General features: G+C 37.8%; 1 protein-coding gene across 1 annotated transcript in view; it reads right to left on the reverse strand.

The window, feature by feature from the left end:
- Positions 1-20,013, reverse strand: part of LOC100521743 (cubilin-like) — a 314,323-nt gene that overhangs the window by 235,204 nt on the left and 59,106 nt on the right. Inside the window, exons 18-22 of the mRNA XM_021064811.2 lie at positions 17,413-17,557; positions 16,724-16,902; positions 13,827-13,992; positions 13,279-13,495; positions 9,989-10,119 (exon numbers count right to left, since the gene is read on the reverse strand). Of these exons, the coding sequence (XP_020920470.2) occupies positions 9,989-10,119; positions 13,279-13,495; positions 13,827-13,992; positions 16,724-16,902; positions 17,413-17,557 (838 nt within the window). The remainder of the gene's footprint in view (positions 1-9,988; positions 10,120-13,278; positions 13,496-13,826; positions 13,993-16,723; positions 16,903-17,412; positions 17,558-20,013) is intronic.

Here is a 20,013-nt window from a genome sequence, read left to right on the forward strand (position 1 = left end):
GTTCCCAGGCTAGGGGTCAAATCAGAACTATAGCTGCCGGCCTGCACCACAGCCATGCCAGATCCAAGCTACATCTGTGACCTACACTACAGCTCATGGCAACGCTGGATCCTTAACCCACTGAGCGAGGCCAGGGATCAAACCCACAACCTCATGGTTCCTAGTCGGATTTGTTTCCACTGCATCATGAAAGGAACACCTCCTTGGCTCTTTTGGATGGAATTTTCTGACCAAGCTGCTTGCTGAATCCAAAGTTGTGAAGGACAGTCCTGCTGAGCTGAGGGAGCAGGGATGGGAGTTTAGGGTTTTCAAAGGAATGGGCGCTACAGGTACATGGTCCAGTGCAGAAGAAGTGCACAGAGAGGGGAACCAGACCTCTGTGGGAATCTCCTATCACTTCTTGCCAGAACCTGGACTGTGTATACCTGTGGTTAGACCTCAAAAGTCCTGCCAGAGAGTAGCTCCTACTAGGCTGGAAATAAAAACAAGATACTAGAGGCCAGGGCTTATGAGGGACTTGAGAGTCCTCTTCCAATCGGAGAAGGGCTGCCTCATCACCCTCAGGCATCCAGCTGAGAAACCAGAGAGGCCACACCTTAGGAGCAGAGACCCTGCCTAGGACAAGACTTTTCTAGAGCTTCTCTACCAAAGTCTAAGTCTTTTTTTTTTTTTTTTTTGTCTTTTTGCTATTTCTTGGGCTGCTCCCTCGGCATATGGAGGTTCCCAGGCTAGGGGTCTAATCGGAGCTGTAGCCACCGGCCTATGCCAGAGGCACAGCAACGAGGGATCCGAGCCTCGTCTGCAACCTACACCACAGCTCACGGCAATGCCGGATCATTAACCCACTGAGCAAGGGCAGGGACCGAACCCGCAACCTCATGGTTCCTAGTCAGGTTCGTTAACCACTGCGCCACGACGGGAGCTCCCAAAGTCTAAGTCTTAACAAGACCTGAAAGAGTGACAGAGCTGGGAGGCTAAGCCCTACCAAATTAGAAGGATTTAAGAGACACACCTATGCATTTCCACAAATGTGCCTTAACAAATAAAAAAATACAAACCTACACAAGTACAAGGTCATCAGCTAGATATTGAACTGCGAAGAAGCTGCAGAGGAAGACAAGAGAATCCAGGTCTCTCCATTCACCACATTTAGTATAAAACTCAAAAACTGCCATTTATACAAATAAATGGAGAAATGGGGATCAGAGTCAAGAAAAAATTACCATCAATAGTGAATAAAAATATGGCCATAGTCAAGAAAAAAACTGATCTTGTGAGACTTTAAGATGGCCCAGATGTGGGTTCAGCAAACAAAGACTTAAAAGTAACTATTAGAAATAGGTTCATGGGAGTTCCTGTTGTGGCTCAGCGGGAATGAATTGGACTAGTATCCATGAGGATGTGGGTTTGATCCCTGCCCTTGCTCAGTGGGTTAAGGATCTGGCATTGCCAGGAGCTGTGGTATAGACTGCAGATGTGGCTAGGATTTGCACTGCTAGGGCTATGGTGCAGGCCAGCAGCTGCAGCTCTGATTCAGCCACTAGCCTGGGAACTTCCAAATGCCCTAGAGGCAGCACTAAAAGCAGAAAAGAAAAAAAAAAAAAAAAAAAAAAGAGGGAGAGAGAAAGAGAATGAAAGAAATATGTTCAAAGTCTTAAAGAAAAATATAGTCTCAATGAGCAAATAACTAGGGAATTAGCAACAAAAGAAGAAACTATGAAAAAGAACTATATGGAGATTTAAAAAATCATGGATGGGGAGTTCTCCTGTGGTGTAGTAGGTTAAGGATCTGGCATTGTCACTGCAGGGGCGTAGGTTGCTAATGTGGTATGGCTTTGATTCCTGGCCTGGGAACTTCCACATGCCGCAAGTGTGGCCAAAAAATAAGTAAATAGAAAGTTTTTAAAAACACTGATGGGCTTAATAGAAAACTGGAGGCAGAAGAAAAAGGGTGAGTGAACTTAAAGATGTATTGATAGAAATTACTTAACCTGAGGGCAAAGAGAAAAAAATCTGCATAAAAATGATTCTTAAAATACAAAAAAAAAAATTAAATAGAAATAACAAACAGTCTAGCAAACATATAATTAAAGACCCAGAAGAGAATGAGAGAAAAAGAAGGAAGGAAGGAAGGAAAGAAAGAAAGGAAAGGAAATGTGGCTCTAAAATTTTCCCATGTTTGGAGTTCCTGTTGTGGTTTAGCGGAAATGAATCCAACTAGGAACCATGAGATTGCGGGTTCGATCCCTGGCCTTGCTCAGTGGATTACAGCTCTTATAGCAGCTCTTTTCATAATAGCTAAAAACTAGAAACAATCCAACTAGCCAAAAACAGGTGAATGGATAATCAAATTACGACATATCCATACAATGGAAGCCTATTTTAGCAATGAAAAGAACTACTTATAAATAGAACAACATGAGCAAATTTCAGAAGCATGATGCTAAATGAAAGAAGTGAGACATAAAAGGATGTATAGCGTGTATTCCCATTCATATTTGCCTTTTGAACAAGCAAAACTAATGTAGAGTGATAAGGATAAGGTCTGCAGTTGTTGAGATGGAGAATGTGGAGGGATCTATCAAGGGGACATTAGGGAGTTCCTGTCATGGTGCAGTGGAAATGAACCCGGCGAGGAACCATGGGGCTGTGGGTTCAATCCCTGGCCTTGCTCAGTGGGTTAAGGATCCGGCATTGCCATGAGCTGTGGTGTAGGTCGAAGACATGGCTCAGATCTGGCATTGCTGTGGCTCTGGTGTAGGCTGGCAGCTGAAGCTCTGACTAGACTCCTAGTCTGGAAACCTCCATATGCCATGAGTGTGGCCCTAAAAAAACAAAAGACAAAAAAAGGGGGGGAGGGGACATTAGGATGCTTTCTAAGTGTTCCTTATCTTGAATGGAGTGGTGATTCCATGGGAATACACATTTGTTAAAACTACAAATGATTTTACTTTCTGAAATTACAAATAAGTCTATGTTATGTTAAAAGTTCTTCATAAAGACAGGTGGAACTCCCTCAAGTAAATTCAATAAATAATTCAGCTATCTAATACATAACAAATAAAATTAAAATAAAGAAAAATATTTTTGAAGGCATACCAGCTATAAATATTAAATGACAGAATATTTAATATTAAAATTTTATTATAGCTTTATGAGATTCACATAGCCAATTTTATAGAGATTAAAAACAAGAGTTCTGAGTTAATGTATCCATTTCTAATGTATCTATTTCTGAACTTAATGTATCTAATGTTTCTTAATATTAGTATCTCCTCTTATCTAACACTGAAGTCTGTACAATGTACCTAGGTTCCTCCCTAACAGTGTAAGTTGCTCTTTGTAGACTAATATTGACACTGAGAAACAAAAGTAGGCTTATACCTATAAGCAATAGACTAAGAATATGCTAGGCTTTGGCTTCCTCTTAGGCTTTGCAATATAACACAAGTTATTAAGATTTAATATAGTCCCATAAAAGGATATTCATATCGTGTCATGATGTTTCTTACATTAACACAAAATGCAAACATAAAAAAAAATTTTTTTGCATAGAGAACACTTGCAGTTGCCAAAGGAGAGAGGGAAGGGAGAAAGATGGACAGGGAATTTGGGGTTAGTAGATGCAAACTATTACATTTAGAATTGATAAGCAATGAGGTCCTGTTGTACGGCATAGGAACTATATCCAATCTCCTGGGATAGACCATGATGGAAAATAATATTTAAAAAAATAATGCACATATATGTTTGACTGAGTCATTCTGCTGTATAGCAGAAATTGGCACAATATTGTAAACCAACTATCCTTTAATAAAAAAATACCAAAAAAGTCTCTCGTTTATATCTTATGTATCCAAAGGAAAACTCATATCCAATGACAGTTTGCCTTTAATACGGTCTAATGACTTTTACAAAGAGATGAAGAAAAGTAGCTTTCTTCTAGCCACTGTATTCAACTGAATTGATGGCAAAGCACATCTCTGAAGACTGAAGGTGGCTTTTAGTAAGCTTCTCATATCTTTCTTTCTGATCAAATTAAAAAAAAGTAAAAGAAGAAAAGAGAAAATACACAAATGGCTTCTGTGAAGCACGACAAAACTCACAAAATGATTTTTTTCTTTAAAAAAATCACAACGTTTGTCTGCTTCTCCTAAGCACTTTAAAATATTTTAGGAACACAGCATTTAGCTTATTATCAATGGGAAAATTCAGAATTCAAAAATCCAAATTCTCCAAGTCAAAAAGCGATGATGATATCGTCCCATGTGTTTTGGGTGACAGGAGTAGGATAAACTGATCCTGCGGATGGAAGAAAGTACCTGCTAGGGAGCCCCTGGACTGCGGGAAGATGCTCCACCACCTCCCTGCTTTGCCTGCTGAGATGCTTCTGTGATTAGCCAAGGACATGAGCTATCAGTGGTTCTGTATGAAATCATTTAGGAAACTTCTCGGTTCTGCATGATTCCCCAGGACCTCAAATTTTCTAGACGTGAGCTACATAAATAATCAACCCTGAAATCACCATCTGCTTCTATTGGCATATTTGGTTGAACCATCTTCAAAGTGCATACTTGAGAGAAGATAAAATTACAGGTTCAGCTTCTCTGTAAGGAAGGAAGAAGCCTCACTAACCCAAATCTAACTTTTACCTACAATTTTCTGCTAGGCGATCACAGTCATGGCTTCTTGTTTTTCCCACGCAGATGACCGATTCTAATGAATTATGAATAAAAGCCAAATCACTAGAGCAGCTATTGTAAAATTGTATTTGGATTATCAGTAATTTTAAATTTGGCACAGTCATGGTGCTTTACAGCTATTATGTGATTTTTACAGAAAACGTCTCTTTAGATCTTCCTCAACTATGTGAAACTGCCAGGCCTTATAACCTCCAATTTTTAGAGAGCCACAGATGAACAATCAGAGACTCCTGGAGGTTAAGTTCTGAAAAATTACTTAGTTCAGACATGGCAAAGATATAATTTAAACCCAAGTCCTCCCCTTCCAGGCCCTATGCTCTGTAATAATCCCTGGTTTCTCTAAGTATGAAAAGTCAATTTAGAAATGAAGGTGAGTAGAAAACTAAGAATATCACAATTAAGTGTTTTGTTTAGCATTTTCATTCTAAGAACTAAAAAATATGATCCATTAGATAAGATAAATCTACTGAGCTGGCAAGTGCTGGGATAGCCAGACATGCAAAAATATGAGAAAATACTGACCAATAAGAGAATAAATCTTAAAAAACAAACAAACAAACAAACAAACAAACAAACAAACCCAACAGACCTAGTAAAAACCTTTTCCAGAGGGAAAATATCTGAATATCTCAGAGTGGAAAATACAGAATTCAAGTTGGATAGAAAGAATCAGAGAGGCGTGTGACCTGCCCAAAGCTTTCCAAGTTAGCATCAAGGCTGAGACTGGAACCAAGGCTCTGACTTCAAATGCAGCCTTTCTTTCACCAAATCATAGCAAGGACTTCCTACGATGAGCAGCAACAGCCCAGTTCCCCATTACACCTCATAGCGATTTATATGCTAGGACTTGACTTTTAGAGTCTCTGACGAACTGCAAATTTTCACTAGAATCACTTGAACTGCTCGGTGAAAACCTACCCTAGACCTTTTTGAATCAGAATTTCTGGATGGGCCCCTAATATCTGAATTTGTACCAAGAAAACCTTACCTTAAGTTTCCAATGAACAATTTGAGAACACCACTCTACTGGATTAAAGATTTAAAATAGCATTCATTTCTTCTAAAGGAAACTTCATTTACCCTTCCATTACTATTTTTTGACTCATCACTCTTAGATGCTTTTTCTGGGCTCAGTGACAGGACAATGGATGAAAAACAACACTGAACATCCACTGTTGGGTAGGTGGGACTCCGGGCTGGGCATGAGGAGGCTGAGAAAGCCCATTTTTAAGCTAATATTGATGAGGTTCTGACACTTCCTGGCCATTTTCCCAAATGATTGTAACATTCCTCTCTTTGCAAAGAGATGAAAATTCCTGGGAGATGGGTCACAGCTGTGGCTCAGATTTAATCCCTGGCCAGGAACTTCCACATGCCATGGGTGTGGCCATTAAAGAAAGAAAGAAAGAGGGAACAAAGGAAGGAAGGAAGGAAATTCCTCCATGGTTCTACCACAGCTCTAAAGTGAATGATACCAGCCACATCGACGGCAGTTCCTATAAGCATTTTCAAGAGCTAATCTAAACAATGGAAAAGCAAATGGATTCAATGTTCAGACCGGACTGTTTGGGTTCTAAACTAACTACCTGTGTATTCTTGGAAGGAAAAATTCAATTCTGGACTTCAATTCCCCTCATTTGGAAAATAAGGTAATTGGAGTAGATTAGTGTTTTGAATTGTCTGACACACCATTAAAAATACATTTATATCAATCATGCACACACATGGATAGTGCAAATGGGTTTCATGAATTTATACCAAACTTTGCATGATAAGGTCTCATACTTTCTTGTCTATTCTTTTCTATCCTATTCCACACTTTTAACAAAGGTAGGTAGCAATCTAATAAAATAATATCATGACCCACTAACGAGTCATGAATGTTTCAATGCTTGAAAAACACTAGACTAAAAGTTATACAGGTTTTCACCTAATGTTAGAATAAAAAATGCATTAGATATATTTCTCCATTCTTTCTTATCCTTTTAAAGTCCCTTCATGGTAGGATTATTTTAATGTCTATGTTAATAGAAATGAATATTATCATTTAAATGAGTAAAGTTAACTAATCAGTTCTATTCTCTCAGCATTCAAATGCCTTGTACTTTAAAATAAGCAAGGATTTAAAACCTGGTTTTATAATCAGTTGCTAAGAGATTCTCAAGAGTCTTTACCCAAGAATATTTTCCTTTTAGTTCTTTGTTTCTCTTCCCCAAGCACATCTGGAGGGAGGCAGAAACAGTGATGAGGGAAGCAGTCAAATTCATGACCAGGAGCTGATCCCTTTCCTCCCAAGCACATATTTAAGGGCTGAGATCATAGCCTCATTACAAACTACAGATGGAAAAGTAACTGGACTCAAGTTAGAAAATTTAACCTTTATCAGATGAAGACAGGGAAGCCTTCAGCAGAGAAACTCAGGCCTGTTGTATGAGGGACTGAAAGTCAGCAACCACACATTGTCATTATTGCTCTAAAAATAGCTTTTGCTAAAGCAATAAAATAGGATGAAGGCCAATGACTGAGCCTCCATTGACACTTTCCTGATACTGTTTCATTCTGCAGAAAACATCAAAAAGAAGATGACACCTGAAAAGAAAGCATCCTAATGCCTCCTGTTTCTGCTTCAGGTGGGCATCTCACTCAAACTCCGGCCACCTAGAGGGCGAGCCCAGGGCCGGCAGTCACCAGCCTGACCCCACCATCCGTCTCCTGAGTCCAGACCTTCCCTGAGCTGCCCTGCAGGGGAGTCCTTGACAAGTCATAGGAGCCAATCGCTCAGGTCCTCATCTACATGGACACCGAGACAGGTGCCAAAACATCAAGCTGAGGGTGCCACAGAGCTTCCTGAATCCAGTCATCTGGTTGCAATTTAGAATATTTGACGGTGGGAGTCAGACGGATGAAATCATTCTGTAAAAGGCAGGCACACAGTGACCAGCCAGGCTCAGCCAAGGGACGGAAAGCAAACACTCCCTCGCCTGTGATTTCAGCCCTGTCTGGACCCAACGAGCCAAAGCGGTGATTACCACACATGGAGGCGGATTGGAGAGTCTTCAGTGCTTGCCACCTCAAGATGCTCTTCTCTATTATCCACTGTCTTTTCTAGTCTTCTCTTTATTTGTCAGTTTCCTTTACTTTCCAGCTTGTTGCTTTTGTGTTTCACAACTTACTGTTATTTGTCCTGGTATCTTATCTTCCTGAATTAAAACTTAACATCTTCCCTGCCAGATGATTCCTATTGCTCTTGGTTCTTCATGCACTGGGTGTTGCCTTACAAGCTAGTGTGGTTCCAGCAGAGCTCTAGCAGTCGTTGCAGAGATAACTTGTGTATCATTACAGAGGGTTCCATAGTATTTGAGGAGGCCCCTCCTGCACTGTCTGTTATCTCAGTTATTGCTAGCTTATTCATGCAGCAAATTAAATTTGTGCTCATAGTTGATTAGAGCCAGAAGACATCTCAAAGATCATCAAATCCAATCCCTTAATTTTACAGATGAGAAAACTATGGCCCAGGGAGTTCAAGTGACTTGCCCCAAATCCTAATCTAATATGCAGCTGCGGTTTGGACCACATATACGAGGCAGATAAAACCACAGAAGTATGGAAAATTGTGTGCATGCTATAATTCCTTGGGAAGTCAGTTTGGGTCATTGGATGTTAAACACCTGAACGAAGTCCAAGGAATATGTCAGTCATATGATATAACTGATTGTCATTGCTGAGGATTCAATTTCCCGGGTGCTGGAGCTGGATAATGAACTGTCTCGAGAGCGGGATCCATGAGAGAAAAAGGAATAGGATTTGCTCACACTCAGGATTCTGGAGACATCTACAGCCATACTTCCAAGACATAGAATTTAAACTACTACAGGGAACAGCCTGAAAAGAAGAATCATGGCCACCTGCTCTGAGAAGAAATAAACGAGAAATTGGGAGGGACTCCAGGTGGAATATTCACTTACCTTTTTATTTTTTTAAAGAGAGTTGGGGCTTTAAAAGATGAGCACCTGGGGATCTCTGGCTGCAGGACTGTGTCAGAGGAACACATCTGAGAAAGGCTCTGAGTACTCTTCTGAAGGGGGATGTCTGAGAATTGCATTTCTGGAACAATCTGAAGGCGCGAAATGCTTGGGAAGCTCAGTCACCTCGTCTATGTCTACACCGGTAGTATTTTGGTCTAAGAAATAGTTTTCTAAATATTGTGAAAAATGAAAACTCAGACTCTCTAAAAAGGTATACATCCCAGGTGGAAACATGAGCCTGGAGAGACATAACACCCTCCTAAATCCCACAGGCTCTGGGCTTAGGAGCACCTCTGGTTTATAACACCCTCCTAAATCCCACAGGCTCTGGGCTTAGGAGCACCTCTGGTTTACACATGACCTCAAAGACTCTGCTGCAAAAGGTGTTTGTTTCTCATACTTCATTTGCAAAGAGCAACGTAACAATGAGAATTAAGTAACAGGAAAAATAGAATGAAAGGAATAAACACTGGAAAGGTTCAAGTGCATTGGGTCAAATTTAGAAATGTATACAGTGACAAGAAGTCTTTCATTTTCAGCCACAGAATTCCCCATGAAGTAGTTTTCTTACTCTTAGCAATGGTTGTCATTTTTCTAATTTCTTAAAATAAGTGTTTAGTGTCTTTGGTAATGTTTAATTGTGATAGAATTTTAAACTTGCAGAAATGTTATAAGGAAAAGCTCCCAAATTTCTTTTTCCTTTTTTTTTTTTTTTTTTTTTTTCTTTTTAAGGCTGCATCTGAGGCATATGGAAGTTCCCAGGTTAGGGGTCAAATCAGAGCTACAGCTGCCAGCCACAGCCACAGCCACAGCAATGCCAGATCCGAACCACATCTACAACCTACACAACCTACATCTTGCGGCAACGTCAGATCCTTAACCCATTGAGCAAGGCCGTGGATCAAATACGCATCCTCATGGATACTGGTTGGGTTCTTAACCGCAGTGGGAACTTCCCAAATTCCTTTTATTCAGACTTACTACACATTTATTTCTGCTCTTATTCCATTATGATTCCTAAGAACATAAACATTCTCTTACAAAACCATAGTACAATGGCCACAATTAGAAAATTTAACATTGATAAAAACACTCATATCTCATCATTACTCTATATTTAATATGGACAGCACTTAAATCACTACATGGTACTCTAAACATAGTTTTCATTACGTACCACAGATTTTGGCATGAAGTATTCGCATAGTACTATTTTGTAATGGAGTGTGTGAAACCAAGCATACAATGCTGTTGTGTTACCTGCTGATGCATCAGTTGCTTCATAGTTTATTACAAAGCCTTCATAAGCAAGGTCAGCGTCAGCCACAAATATAAGCTTTAAAGAGTTGGTGTTACTGGTAAGAGAGGGTGGGATGGATTTTCCACAGTATCTATTGGAAACCAAGAAAGGATACAGGATTAAAAACTTTTGATATGCTTAAAATCATATACCAAAAATGAGGACACATAAACAAAAATAACAATAATAGTATCTCCTACCAACCTTGAAACCCAAGTATATTTCAAGCACAAAACATTTACAAAGCGGCTAAAGATGATCCAATTCATGATTACTTCCTTTCAAGGTTTTATGTGTGTGCCTAGCTGTGTGACTTGTCATGTAAGAGAAGTTTAATGAGGAGTTCCCTGGTGGCTTAGTGGATGGGGGGGTCCAGCATTGCCGCAGAAGTGCACAGGTTCAATCCCTGGCCTGGAAACTTTTGCATGCTGTGGACACAGCCAAAAAAAAAAAAAAAAAAAGTTTAATGAAATTAGAAATTGCAGGTTATGGAGGGCCACTATGTAGTGTATTAATAAACTTAGTATAGACGTGTAATAAACACACTTACACAACAAGGAGAAACCATGTATTATAAACCCATAGAGCACAGACTCTAGAATTGGCTCTGTCCTTTCAACACTTTATGACTTGGGGCAGATGACTCAACCCCTTGCCTCAGTTTTCCCATCTGTAAAAGAGGGATGATAACAGTACCAACTGCACAGAGTTGTTCTGAGAACATTATGAGTTAATACACTAATTGTAAAGAAGTTAGAACAATGCCTGGAATAGTAAGCCTTATATAGGTGGAAACTATTGTCTTTAGACCACTGGTCTATGCAGAGGTTACAGTTTGATTACTAAACCATGTCAAGCTTTTGCTGAAGAAAGAAATTTTACTCAGAAAAACTATTTTAGTAAGACTAAAGTAAAACTCTAGTACATTATATCATGAGCTTTTATCTAGAGAAACACTTGTAAGATCAAGCAAATAGAAAAGAGAAATATCAATTCAAAGCACACTTGGTAAAAGTAGCCTCATGGAATGATGGGGAGGGGGGACAGAAACCAAAATGGGAAGAAGTATTAAATATGAGAAATGGATGAGTTAATTTAAGAGAAAGAAAAAGGAAAAAAATTGATGTATAATTCCATTTCAGTGTTAAAAGTGATTTTATGTCTTGATCGAAACAAAGGTAGATGAATTAATTAATATTTTAAATGTCTCTCTATATGCCCATGCCTGCCACATTTGGATCAGATCATCATAGTGTCTGCTATTCAGTAAATATTACATAATTTTCACTGATTATAAGTAGCATTAAAAGACAAAGAAAGGAGTTCCCGTCGTGGCGCAGTGATTAACGAATCCGACTAGGACCCATGAGGTTGCGGGTTCGGTCCCTGCCCTTGCTCAGTGGGTTAACGATCTGGCGTTGCCCTGAGCTGTGGTGTAGGTTGCAGACGTGGCTCCGATCCCGCGTTGCTGTGGCTCTGATGTAGGCTGGCGGCTACGGCTCTGATTAGATCCCTAGCCTGGGAACCTCCATATGCCATGGGAGCGGCCCAAGAAATGGCCAAAAAAAAAAGACAAAGAAAAAGCAGGATGTTTAAAAACTGAAAGATTAAAACAAGGAAAAGTTAAAAAGTGAAGGGGAGAATAAAACTAGGGGGAAAATAAGTTTAAGAAAATAATGGATAAAGGAAAAATGTTTAAAAATGGATAAGGAAAAAGAAAAAATACAAAAAGAAGGGAAAAAAAAAATCAGGAGATTTCTATTTCCAACAAAGATGTAATAACAGGGGCTGGAAGTCCATAACCTTGTACCTGCACCAACTAAAAATCTGGACAAGTCAGATAAAACGATAACTCTCAGGACAATGACTATCAAGTAGTAAAGGACAATGACTCTTCAGAGATAGGAGACAAGTGAGTTTAAAAGCAAAACTAAAAATAATCAAATTGTTTCCAAGTAACTTATCTGCATCCCTAAACCAATCTTAAGGATGCTTATAATGATACAATAGTATCAAGCACACAAATACAAAATCGAAAATGTATGGCACCCTACCAAATACTACTAAGCATGAAAAGAAGGAGGAAAGTATTAGTAATAATGAGAAGAAAAAGTGATCAATCAAAACAAAGCAAGTAATGACAAAGAAAACTGAAACAGCGAAGACATTGAAATAGTTATAACTGTATCTGACTGATTTAAGAAGTTAGAAGAGGGGGAGTTCCCATTGTGGCTCAGTGGGTTATGAACCTGACTAGTATCAATGAGGATGTGGGTTTGATCCCTGGCCTCGCTCAGTGGGTTAAGGATCAGGCATTGTTGAGAGCTGTGGTGGCAGATGTAGCTTGGGTCTCTAGTTGCTGTGGCTGTGGCATAAGCTGGAGCTGCAGCTCCGATCTGACCCCTAGCCTGGGAACTTCCATATGCCACAGAGGTGTGGCCCTAAAAACAAAGAAGAAGAATCCAGAGGAAGAAATTAATATGCAAAGTAGAGATACGGAGATATAAAAGATGGTCTCAAATGAATTTCCAGAAATGAAAACTATAATGTCTAAGAGGAAAAAATGCACTTGGTAGGATTAATAGCAGACTAGACATGGTAGAAGAAAAGATTAGTGGACTTGAATACAAAACGATAGAAACCTTCCAAAATGAAATGCACAGAGAACAAAGATTCAAAATTAAATGAACAGGGTATCAGTCAGTTGTGAGACAATATCAAAGGGCCTAATACATGTAATCAGAGTCTCAAAGGGAGGGGAGGCAGAAAAATACCTCAAAAACAAATGGTCCCAAATGTTTAACATTTCATAAAACTATAAACCCTCAGATCCAAGGAGCTCAATAAAATATTATTCTGACTGAGAAAAGCCAGATGAAAGATGAGTTCATACAGAATGATTCCACTCTCATATAATTCCAGAATATGCAAAATAACTTACTGGGATAGAAAGCAGTTTAGTGGTTTCCTGGGGTTAGGGATGAGAGGCAGAAGTGAGGAAGTATAATGGGCAGGAAGAAGGTTTGGAGATACCAGATATGTGCCTTATCTTGATTTTGGTCATGGCTTCACAGGTATATCCTCATTTCAAAATGTGATTACTAATGGCCAAGTTTATAGAGTAGTGAGTAGTGACGGTCACAGAGAAATCTGTTGACCTCCCCTGGTTTTTATAACACGAGGTGGCTTTATAATATCTTTCACCGAAGAAGGAGTTCAAGAAAAAAAACTGAAAACAAAATAATCTCACCTTCCAAGAGATGTATCAGAAACAGTGTCATAAATTTCTAGATAGTCCCTGGTGCAATTATAATGAAACTCCAGGTGAAATTGCCTGATTTCCAGATGAATCAGGTGACCAGGTTGTACTAATATATGCCAGGTACAGTTAACACCATGGGGGTAGATATTTGGATGGCCAGGACTTTGAATTATTCCTGATGACTCTGTAAGAATTTCTCCACATGCTGTTGGCATAAAAATAACAAAAGTTGTTAGAACAAGAAACCAACAAACTACCTGGAATTCCAAATAAAATAATTGGATTGTAACCTCTTAAAAGGTCCAAAAGAAAAATGCCACTTAATGTAGTTTTTCTCTTACTAACAGATATCCATTAACTATTGACACGGGCAGATGAGGAATTATGTATTTTCTTTGCCTTCCAGTGTACCCAAAATTTTAGTGTTGATGCCTAAACATCTGCACTGTAGATTAATTTTCTATCGTAATTTATTTCCACTGTTCACTTATTCTGAGACAAACCCAAGAGAAAAAAAGAGAAGGTCAACCTCTTACCCAAAGCCTCGGTACTAAATTTAGCCATGAAACCATGATTTTCAGTAGAAGAACTTTTCACAAATACGACATGAAGAGAATTGTACACGGATGTTATAAACGAAGGTATGTCTGTGCCACAATACTTTTTATTTTCAGGAGAACCCAAGACGGGACTGCTACCAATCTAAGTAAAAAAGGTAAGTTCAAATTTAGTTCGTTAAATATTTATTTTGGAAAACTGCTTCAAGGATATTTTCTCTAAAATGTTTTCTTAAGGTAGTACATATCAATTTTAGAGTATTTTTCACTCCCCATCCCCCTCTGAACCCATCCCTAAGAAATCTCCAGTCTACTTTCTATCTCTATAGATGATCTGTCCTGGACATTTTCAAATAAATGGAATCATATGATATGCAGTCTTTTGGGATTAGCTACTTTCACTCAGCATAATGTTTTTAAAGTTCATCCACATGGCAGTGTGTATCATTACCGTATTTCTTTTTAATGCCATATAATATTCCATTTATAGATATATCACATTTGATTAATCCATTTATCAGCTGATGGACATTTACGTTGTGACTATTTTTTGGCTACTATGAATAACGATTAGAGTCATTCGTGAACAAATTTTTGTGTGCATGTATATTTCCATTTCCCTTGGGTATATACCAAGACGTGGAATTCTATATTTAACTTTTTAAAGAACTGCCAATTGTTTTTCCAAAGCAGCTGTACCATTTAAATACTCACCAGCAGTGTACAAGTACAAAGGGTTCCAATTTCAACACCTGTTATTATCGCACTTCTTGATTACAGCTATCCTAGTGGGTGTGGTTTGATTCACATTTCCCTGATAATTAGCGATATTGAGTATCTTTTTCGTGTGCTTCTTGACTATTTGTCTATCTTCTTTAAAGAAATATATATATTTATATTCTTTACCCATTTCAAAAATTATGTGTTTTTAATTTTGATGAAGTCCACGATTTCCATTTTTCCTTTTGTTGTTTGTGGGTTTTGTGTCATGTCTAAGAAGGCGTTGCCTAACCCAAGGTCACAAATACTTAGTCTCATGTTTTCTTCAAGAGTTTCACAGTTTAAGCACCCACATTTATGTGGATGATCCATCTTGAGGTAATTTTTGTATTTGGTATAAGGAAGGGGCCCAGTTCCATAATTTTGCATGTGCATATTCAGCACTATTTGTTCAAAGAAGTGTTTTTTCCCCACCGAAATGTCTGGGCTTCCTTTTCAAAATCAGCTGGTCATAAAGGTATGGAGTTATTTCTAGATTTTTAAATTCCATTCTTTTGTTTCCTAATTTTATCCTTATGCAAATAATACACTGTCTTGATTATTATAGTTTTGCTCTAAGTTTTAAAATCGTAAGTGTGAATCTTCCATGTTCTTTTTCAAAAATGTTTCTGGTTATTCTGGTTCTTTTGCATTCACATAAGAATTTTACAGTCAGTCTGTAAATTTCTGCAAAAGTGTCACCTGAGATTTTGATAGGGATTTAACTGAATTTTTAGATTAATTTGAGGAATACTGCCATCTTACCAACATTAAGTCTTCTAACCAATTAACATGAGATGTCTTTCCATTTATTCATATCTATAATTTTCTTTGACAATGTCTTTGTATTTTTCAGAGTACAAAATGTAGATGTCTTTTAAAAATATATTCCTCAGGGAGTTCCCTGGAGGCCTAGTGGTTAGGATTTGGCACTTTCACTGCTGTAGCCTGGGCTCAATCCCTGGTCTGGGAACTGAGTTCCCACATCAGGACACTGTATATTGTGGCCAAAAAAAAAAAAAAAAGAAAGAAAGAAAGAAAAAGAAAAAATTCCTCAATGTTTGTTTATTCATTTTTATGTTGTTGTAAGTGGAATTGTGTGCTTGATTTCATTTTCAAATTGTTCATTGCTAGTGTATAAAAATGTAATGACTTCCATATTTTGAACTTGTATCTTGAAATCTACTGAATTTATTTATTCATTCTAATAGTTTATATGTGTGTGTTATAGATTCCTTACGATTTTCCAAATACAAGATCAGCTTAGCTGTGAAGTGAGACAATTTTATACCCTCCTTTTCATTTTGAATGCAGCTTATTTCCTTTCCCTGTTCAATTCTCCTAGCAGAATTTCTAGTATAATGTTGAATGCAATTGGAAAGAATAGATCTCTTGGCCTTTTTACTGACCATAGGGGCAGAGCACTTAGTGTTTCATCATTAAATATGATGTTAGCTGTGGGCTTTTTTTTTTTTTTTTTTTTTTTTTTAAATGCTTTTTAGGGCCGCACTTGTGGCACATGGAAGTTCCCAGGCTAGAGGTCAAACTGGAGCTGCAGCTGCTGGCCTATGTCACAGTGACAGCAATGCCAGATCCAAGCTGTGTCTGTGATCTACACCATAGTTCACAGCAATGCTGGATCATTAACCCACTGAGCAGGGCCAGGGACTGAAACCACATCCTCATGGATCCTAGTTAGTTTCGTTAGCACTGAGCTCTGATGGGAACTCCTGCGGGCTTTTTTTTTTTTTTTGGTAGAGGCCCTTTACCAAATTAAGGAAGTTCCCTTCTATTCTTGGTTAGTCCAGTGTTTTATTACGAAAAGGTATTGAACTTCGTCAATTTTTTTTTTTTTTTTATCTATTGAGGCAATCATATGGTTTTCTCCCTTTATTTATTTTATACTAACTGATTTTTGGATGTCTACCAACCTTGCATTCCTGGGATAAATCCCACTTTTATATGCTGTTGGATTCAGTTAGCTAGTATTTTGTTGAGGATTTTTGCAACTATAAGCTAGTTTTGTTTCATGTAACTGATTTGAGGATAACGTGACTTTTTTAAAATAATATCTGATCAATAATCAAATGCAATTTTCCAAAGTGTTTTACTCTTACCTCAATATAATCTGTATCACAGTGGGCAGAACTTCCCATTTCAAAGGCGGTGAAGTTGAGAAGAACTACTTGGCTTTGGGGTTGGTGGATGGTCCACCTGCAGATCCTTTCTCCCGGATACACATTAGGATAAAAGGGCGAGCGAATGACCCCTTCTCCAGTTAATTCACCCCCACAAGCTGTAAGTATGAAAATGATAGTCATGTTTATCCAGAGATAAATGATCCTTGCCCACAATTTTACCGCAAAGATTTGCTCTGCATAAAGATACAACAGAATGTGATATTACCACTAGAATTTTCCCCATACCACTAGAAGACATAAAATGATTAAATTATTTCAAGAAATGAAATACAACAGTCAAGCAAAGGAGACATTTAACAATTAAGGCATAAGTGGAGTTTCCATCATGGTGCAGCAGAATCGAATCCGACTAGGAACCATGAGGTTGTGGGTTCGATCCCTGGCCTTGCTCGGTGGGTTAAGGATCCGGCATTGCTGTAAGCTGTGGTGTGGCTCAAAGACGTGGCTCAGATCTGGCATTGCTATAGCTCTGGTGTAGGCTGGCATCAAAGCTCCTATTGGACCCCTAGCCTAGGAACCTCCATATGCCATGGGTGCAGCCCTAAAAAGACAAAAAAAAAAAAAAAAAGAGAGACAAAAACAAATTAAGGTGTAAGTTTTCTTACCGACTTGATAAGCAGCTCCGAAACTAGCTCTTACAACAGAAGCATCTATTTTAAGCCTGATCCAGATACTATTAGTAATGGATTTAATGTGAGAGGGGGTTTCATTGCCACAGACTTTTCCAAGTAGGGTTTGATCATCTCGAACCTAAACAGAAAAATAAAACTGATCTGTAATCCTAATCAGATAAATTACCTTGGCAATGGTAGCATTACTTGGAGATGAGAAAATAGCAGAGTTATAATTAAAAATGAGTTATAATCTAATTTGGGTTACATAGTTATGCTATATTTGAAAGCAGTCAGTAGGTCATATTTTAGCAAAATGCAATAACACTAAACATTTATTTAAAAATCTTAAACCAAAAAAATCCAAAAGCATAAGAATTTTTAAAGTGTTCTCCTAATAATTTCCACAACATCAAAGAGAAAATAAATTTACCATTTTGTATTATTTAGAAAACAACAAAATAGGAGAATACAATATATCAAAATATGCAAGTTTCAGCCAAATCTATAATCGAGGAAATTCATTCACTTAACTGCTTTCATTACTGAAAAAAAGAAAGACAGAAAATCAGATGAAAGAAAGAGAACCAACTTAAGGAGTCAACTTTAAAAGAATTGAAAAAACTATTAAACTGAAGAATAACAAAGTAAAAATAAAAATAAAACATAATAAGAAAAAAACAAAATAGAATTCATAAAAACATTCAAGAACTGGGTTTTTTTTAGATTTTTTTTAAAAAATTGTATTTAGATACTATTGATTTATAGCATTATAGTAGTTTCAGGTATATGACATAATGATTAGATATTTATATGTATTTTTAAATGTTCATAACAATAAATCTAGTTAATATAACTCATCATACATCATTAATTTTTTTCCTTCTGATGAGGATTTTTAAGATTTACTCTCTTAGCCGATTTCCCATCGTGGTGCCGCGGTTAACGAATCTGACTAGGAACCATGGGGTTGCGGGTTCGATCCCCGGCCTTGCTCATTGGGTTAAGGATCTGGCGTTACCGTGAGCTGCGGTATAGTTGCAGATGTGGTTCGGATCCTGAGTTGCTGCGGCTGTGGTGTAAGCCGGTGGCTACAGCTCCAATTAGTCCCCTAGCCTGGGACTCTCCCTATGCTACGGGAGCAGTCATAGAAAAGGGAAAAAAAAAAAAAGCTTTACTCTCCTAGCAACTTTCAAAAATACAGAACAGTATTATTAAACTGATTTTTGATTACTATAGTTTTGTAATATAGTTTGAAATCAAGAAATGTGTTGCCTCCAGCTTTGTTCCTTTTTATCAATATTGTTTGGCTATCTCATCTCTTTTTTGATTCTGTACAAATTTTAGAATTATTTGTCCTACTTTGGTGAAAAATGACTTTAGGATTTTACTAAAGACTGTAATGAATCTATCAATTAACTTGGGTAGTAAGGACATTTTAACAATAGCAATTCTTCGTATCTATGAATAACTAATAACTGTTTTTTGAAGAAGGTTGGGAATGGAGATACGAAAGATCTTTGACAATAAAAGAAAAAAAGGAAAAGAGAAAATAAGCAAAAATACATGAAATTTAAAATGACAAAGATACAAATACATAGATACTGAAAAATGTGTTTAATATAACAATTCTATGTACAACACTATGTTAATATAGTTGAATGTCTGAAATGGTTATTTCCAGACAAATATAAATTACTAAAATGATCTCAAGGAAAAGAAAAATAAAATCTGAATAGGCTATAAGCCAAGGGGTGGAGGGAACACCTCCTAGAAGATGCTCTAGCTGGTAAGTTATCTTTTTTACTTTTAAGGAAAAGATAATTCCCATATATAGTTTGGAACATGGAACAATTCCCAGATAATTTTTCTCAGCACTATGTCGCCAAATCCCAATAGAGATAATGCAAAGGAAAACTACAGGTAGTTCTCACCTATTAATGTGGATACAAAACTCCTAAATACAGTTCTAGAAAAATGAATTCACTGTAGGCATACACACACACACACACACACACACACACATGTGTACATATGTTCTAGAAAAATGAATTCACTCTAGGCATATATATATATATATATATATATATATACACAAATGAGAAGAGTAATACAAGGATTGTATTAAATATGAGAAGAGTAAATCAAATATGAGAAGAGTAATACAAGGATTGCTTGAAATTACAAGTTATAAACTGAGCTCACCAAAAGATCCATTAAGTTCAAGTTCCCATCATGGTTCAGTGGAAATGAATCTGACTAGCATCCATGAGGACGCAGGTTCTATCCCTGGCCTCACTCAGTGGGTAAAGGATGCAGTGTTGCCATGAGCTGTGGTGTGTGTTACAGATGTGGCTCAGACCTGGCATTGCTGTGGCTGTGGTGTAGGCCAGCAGCTGCAGCTCTGATTCGACCCCCAGCCTGGGAACCTCCATATGCCACAGGTGCACCCCTAAAAAGACAAAAGATAAAAAAAAAAGATCGAATAAGCTAAATCATATGTCTCTCTAGATGTCAAAAAGTTTGTTAGCATCCTGTTTATTAGGAAGAAAACTTTTAGAAAGGAGCAAAAGAAAATTTCCTTCATATAATAAT

The sequence above is a fragment of the Sus scrofa genome, chromosome 10 (genome assembly GCF_054392235.1).
Source record: "Sus scrofa isolate SSC_HxYL_T2T_F1_AM1 chromosome 10, Sscrofa_HxYL_maternal_Yorkshire_Landrace_v2.0, whole genome shotgun sequence".
Lineage (NCBI taxonomy): Eukaryota > Metazoa > Chordata > Mammalia > Artiodactyla > Suidae > Sus > Sus scrofa.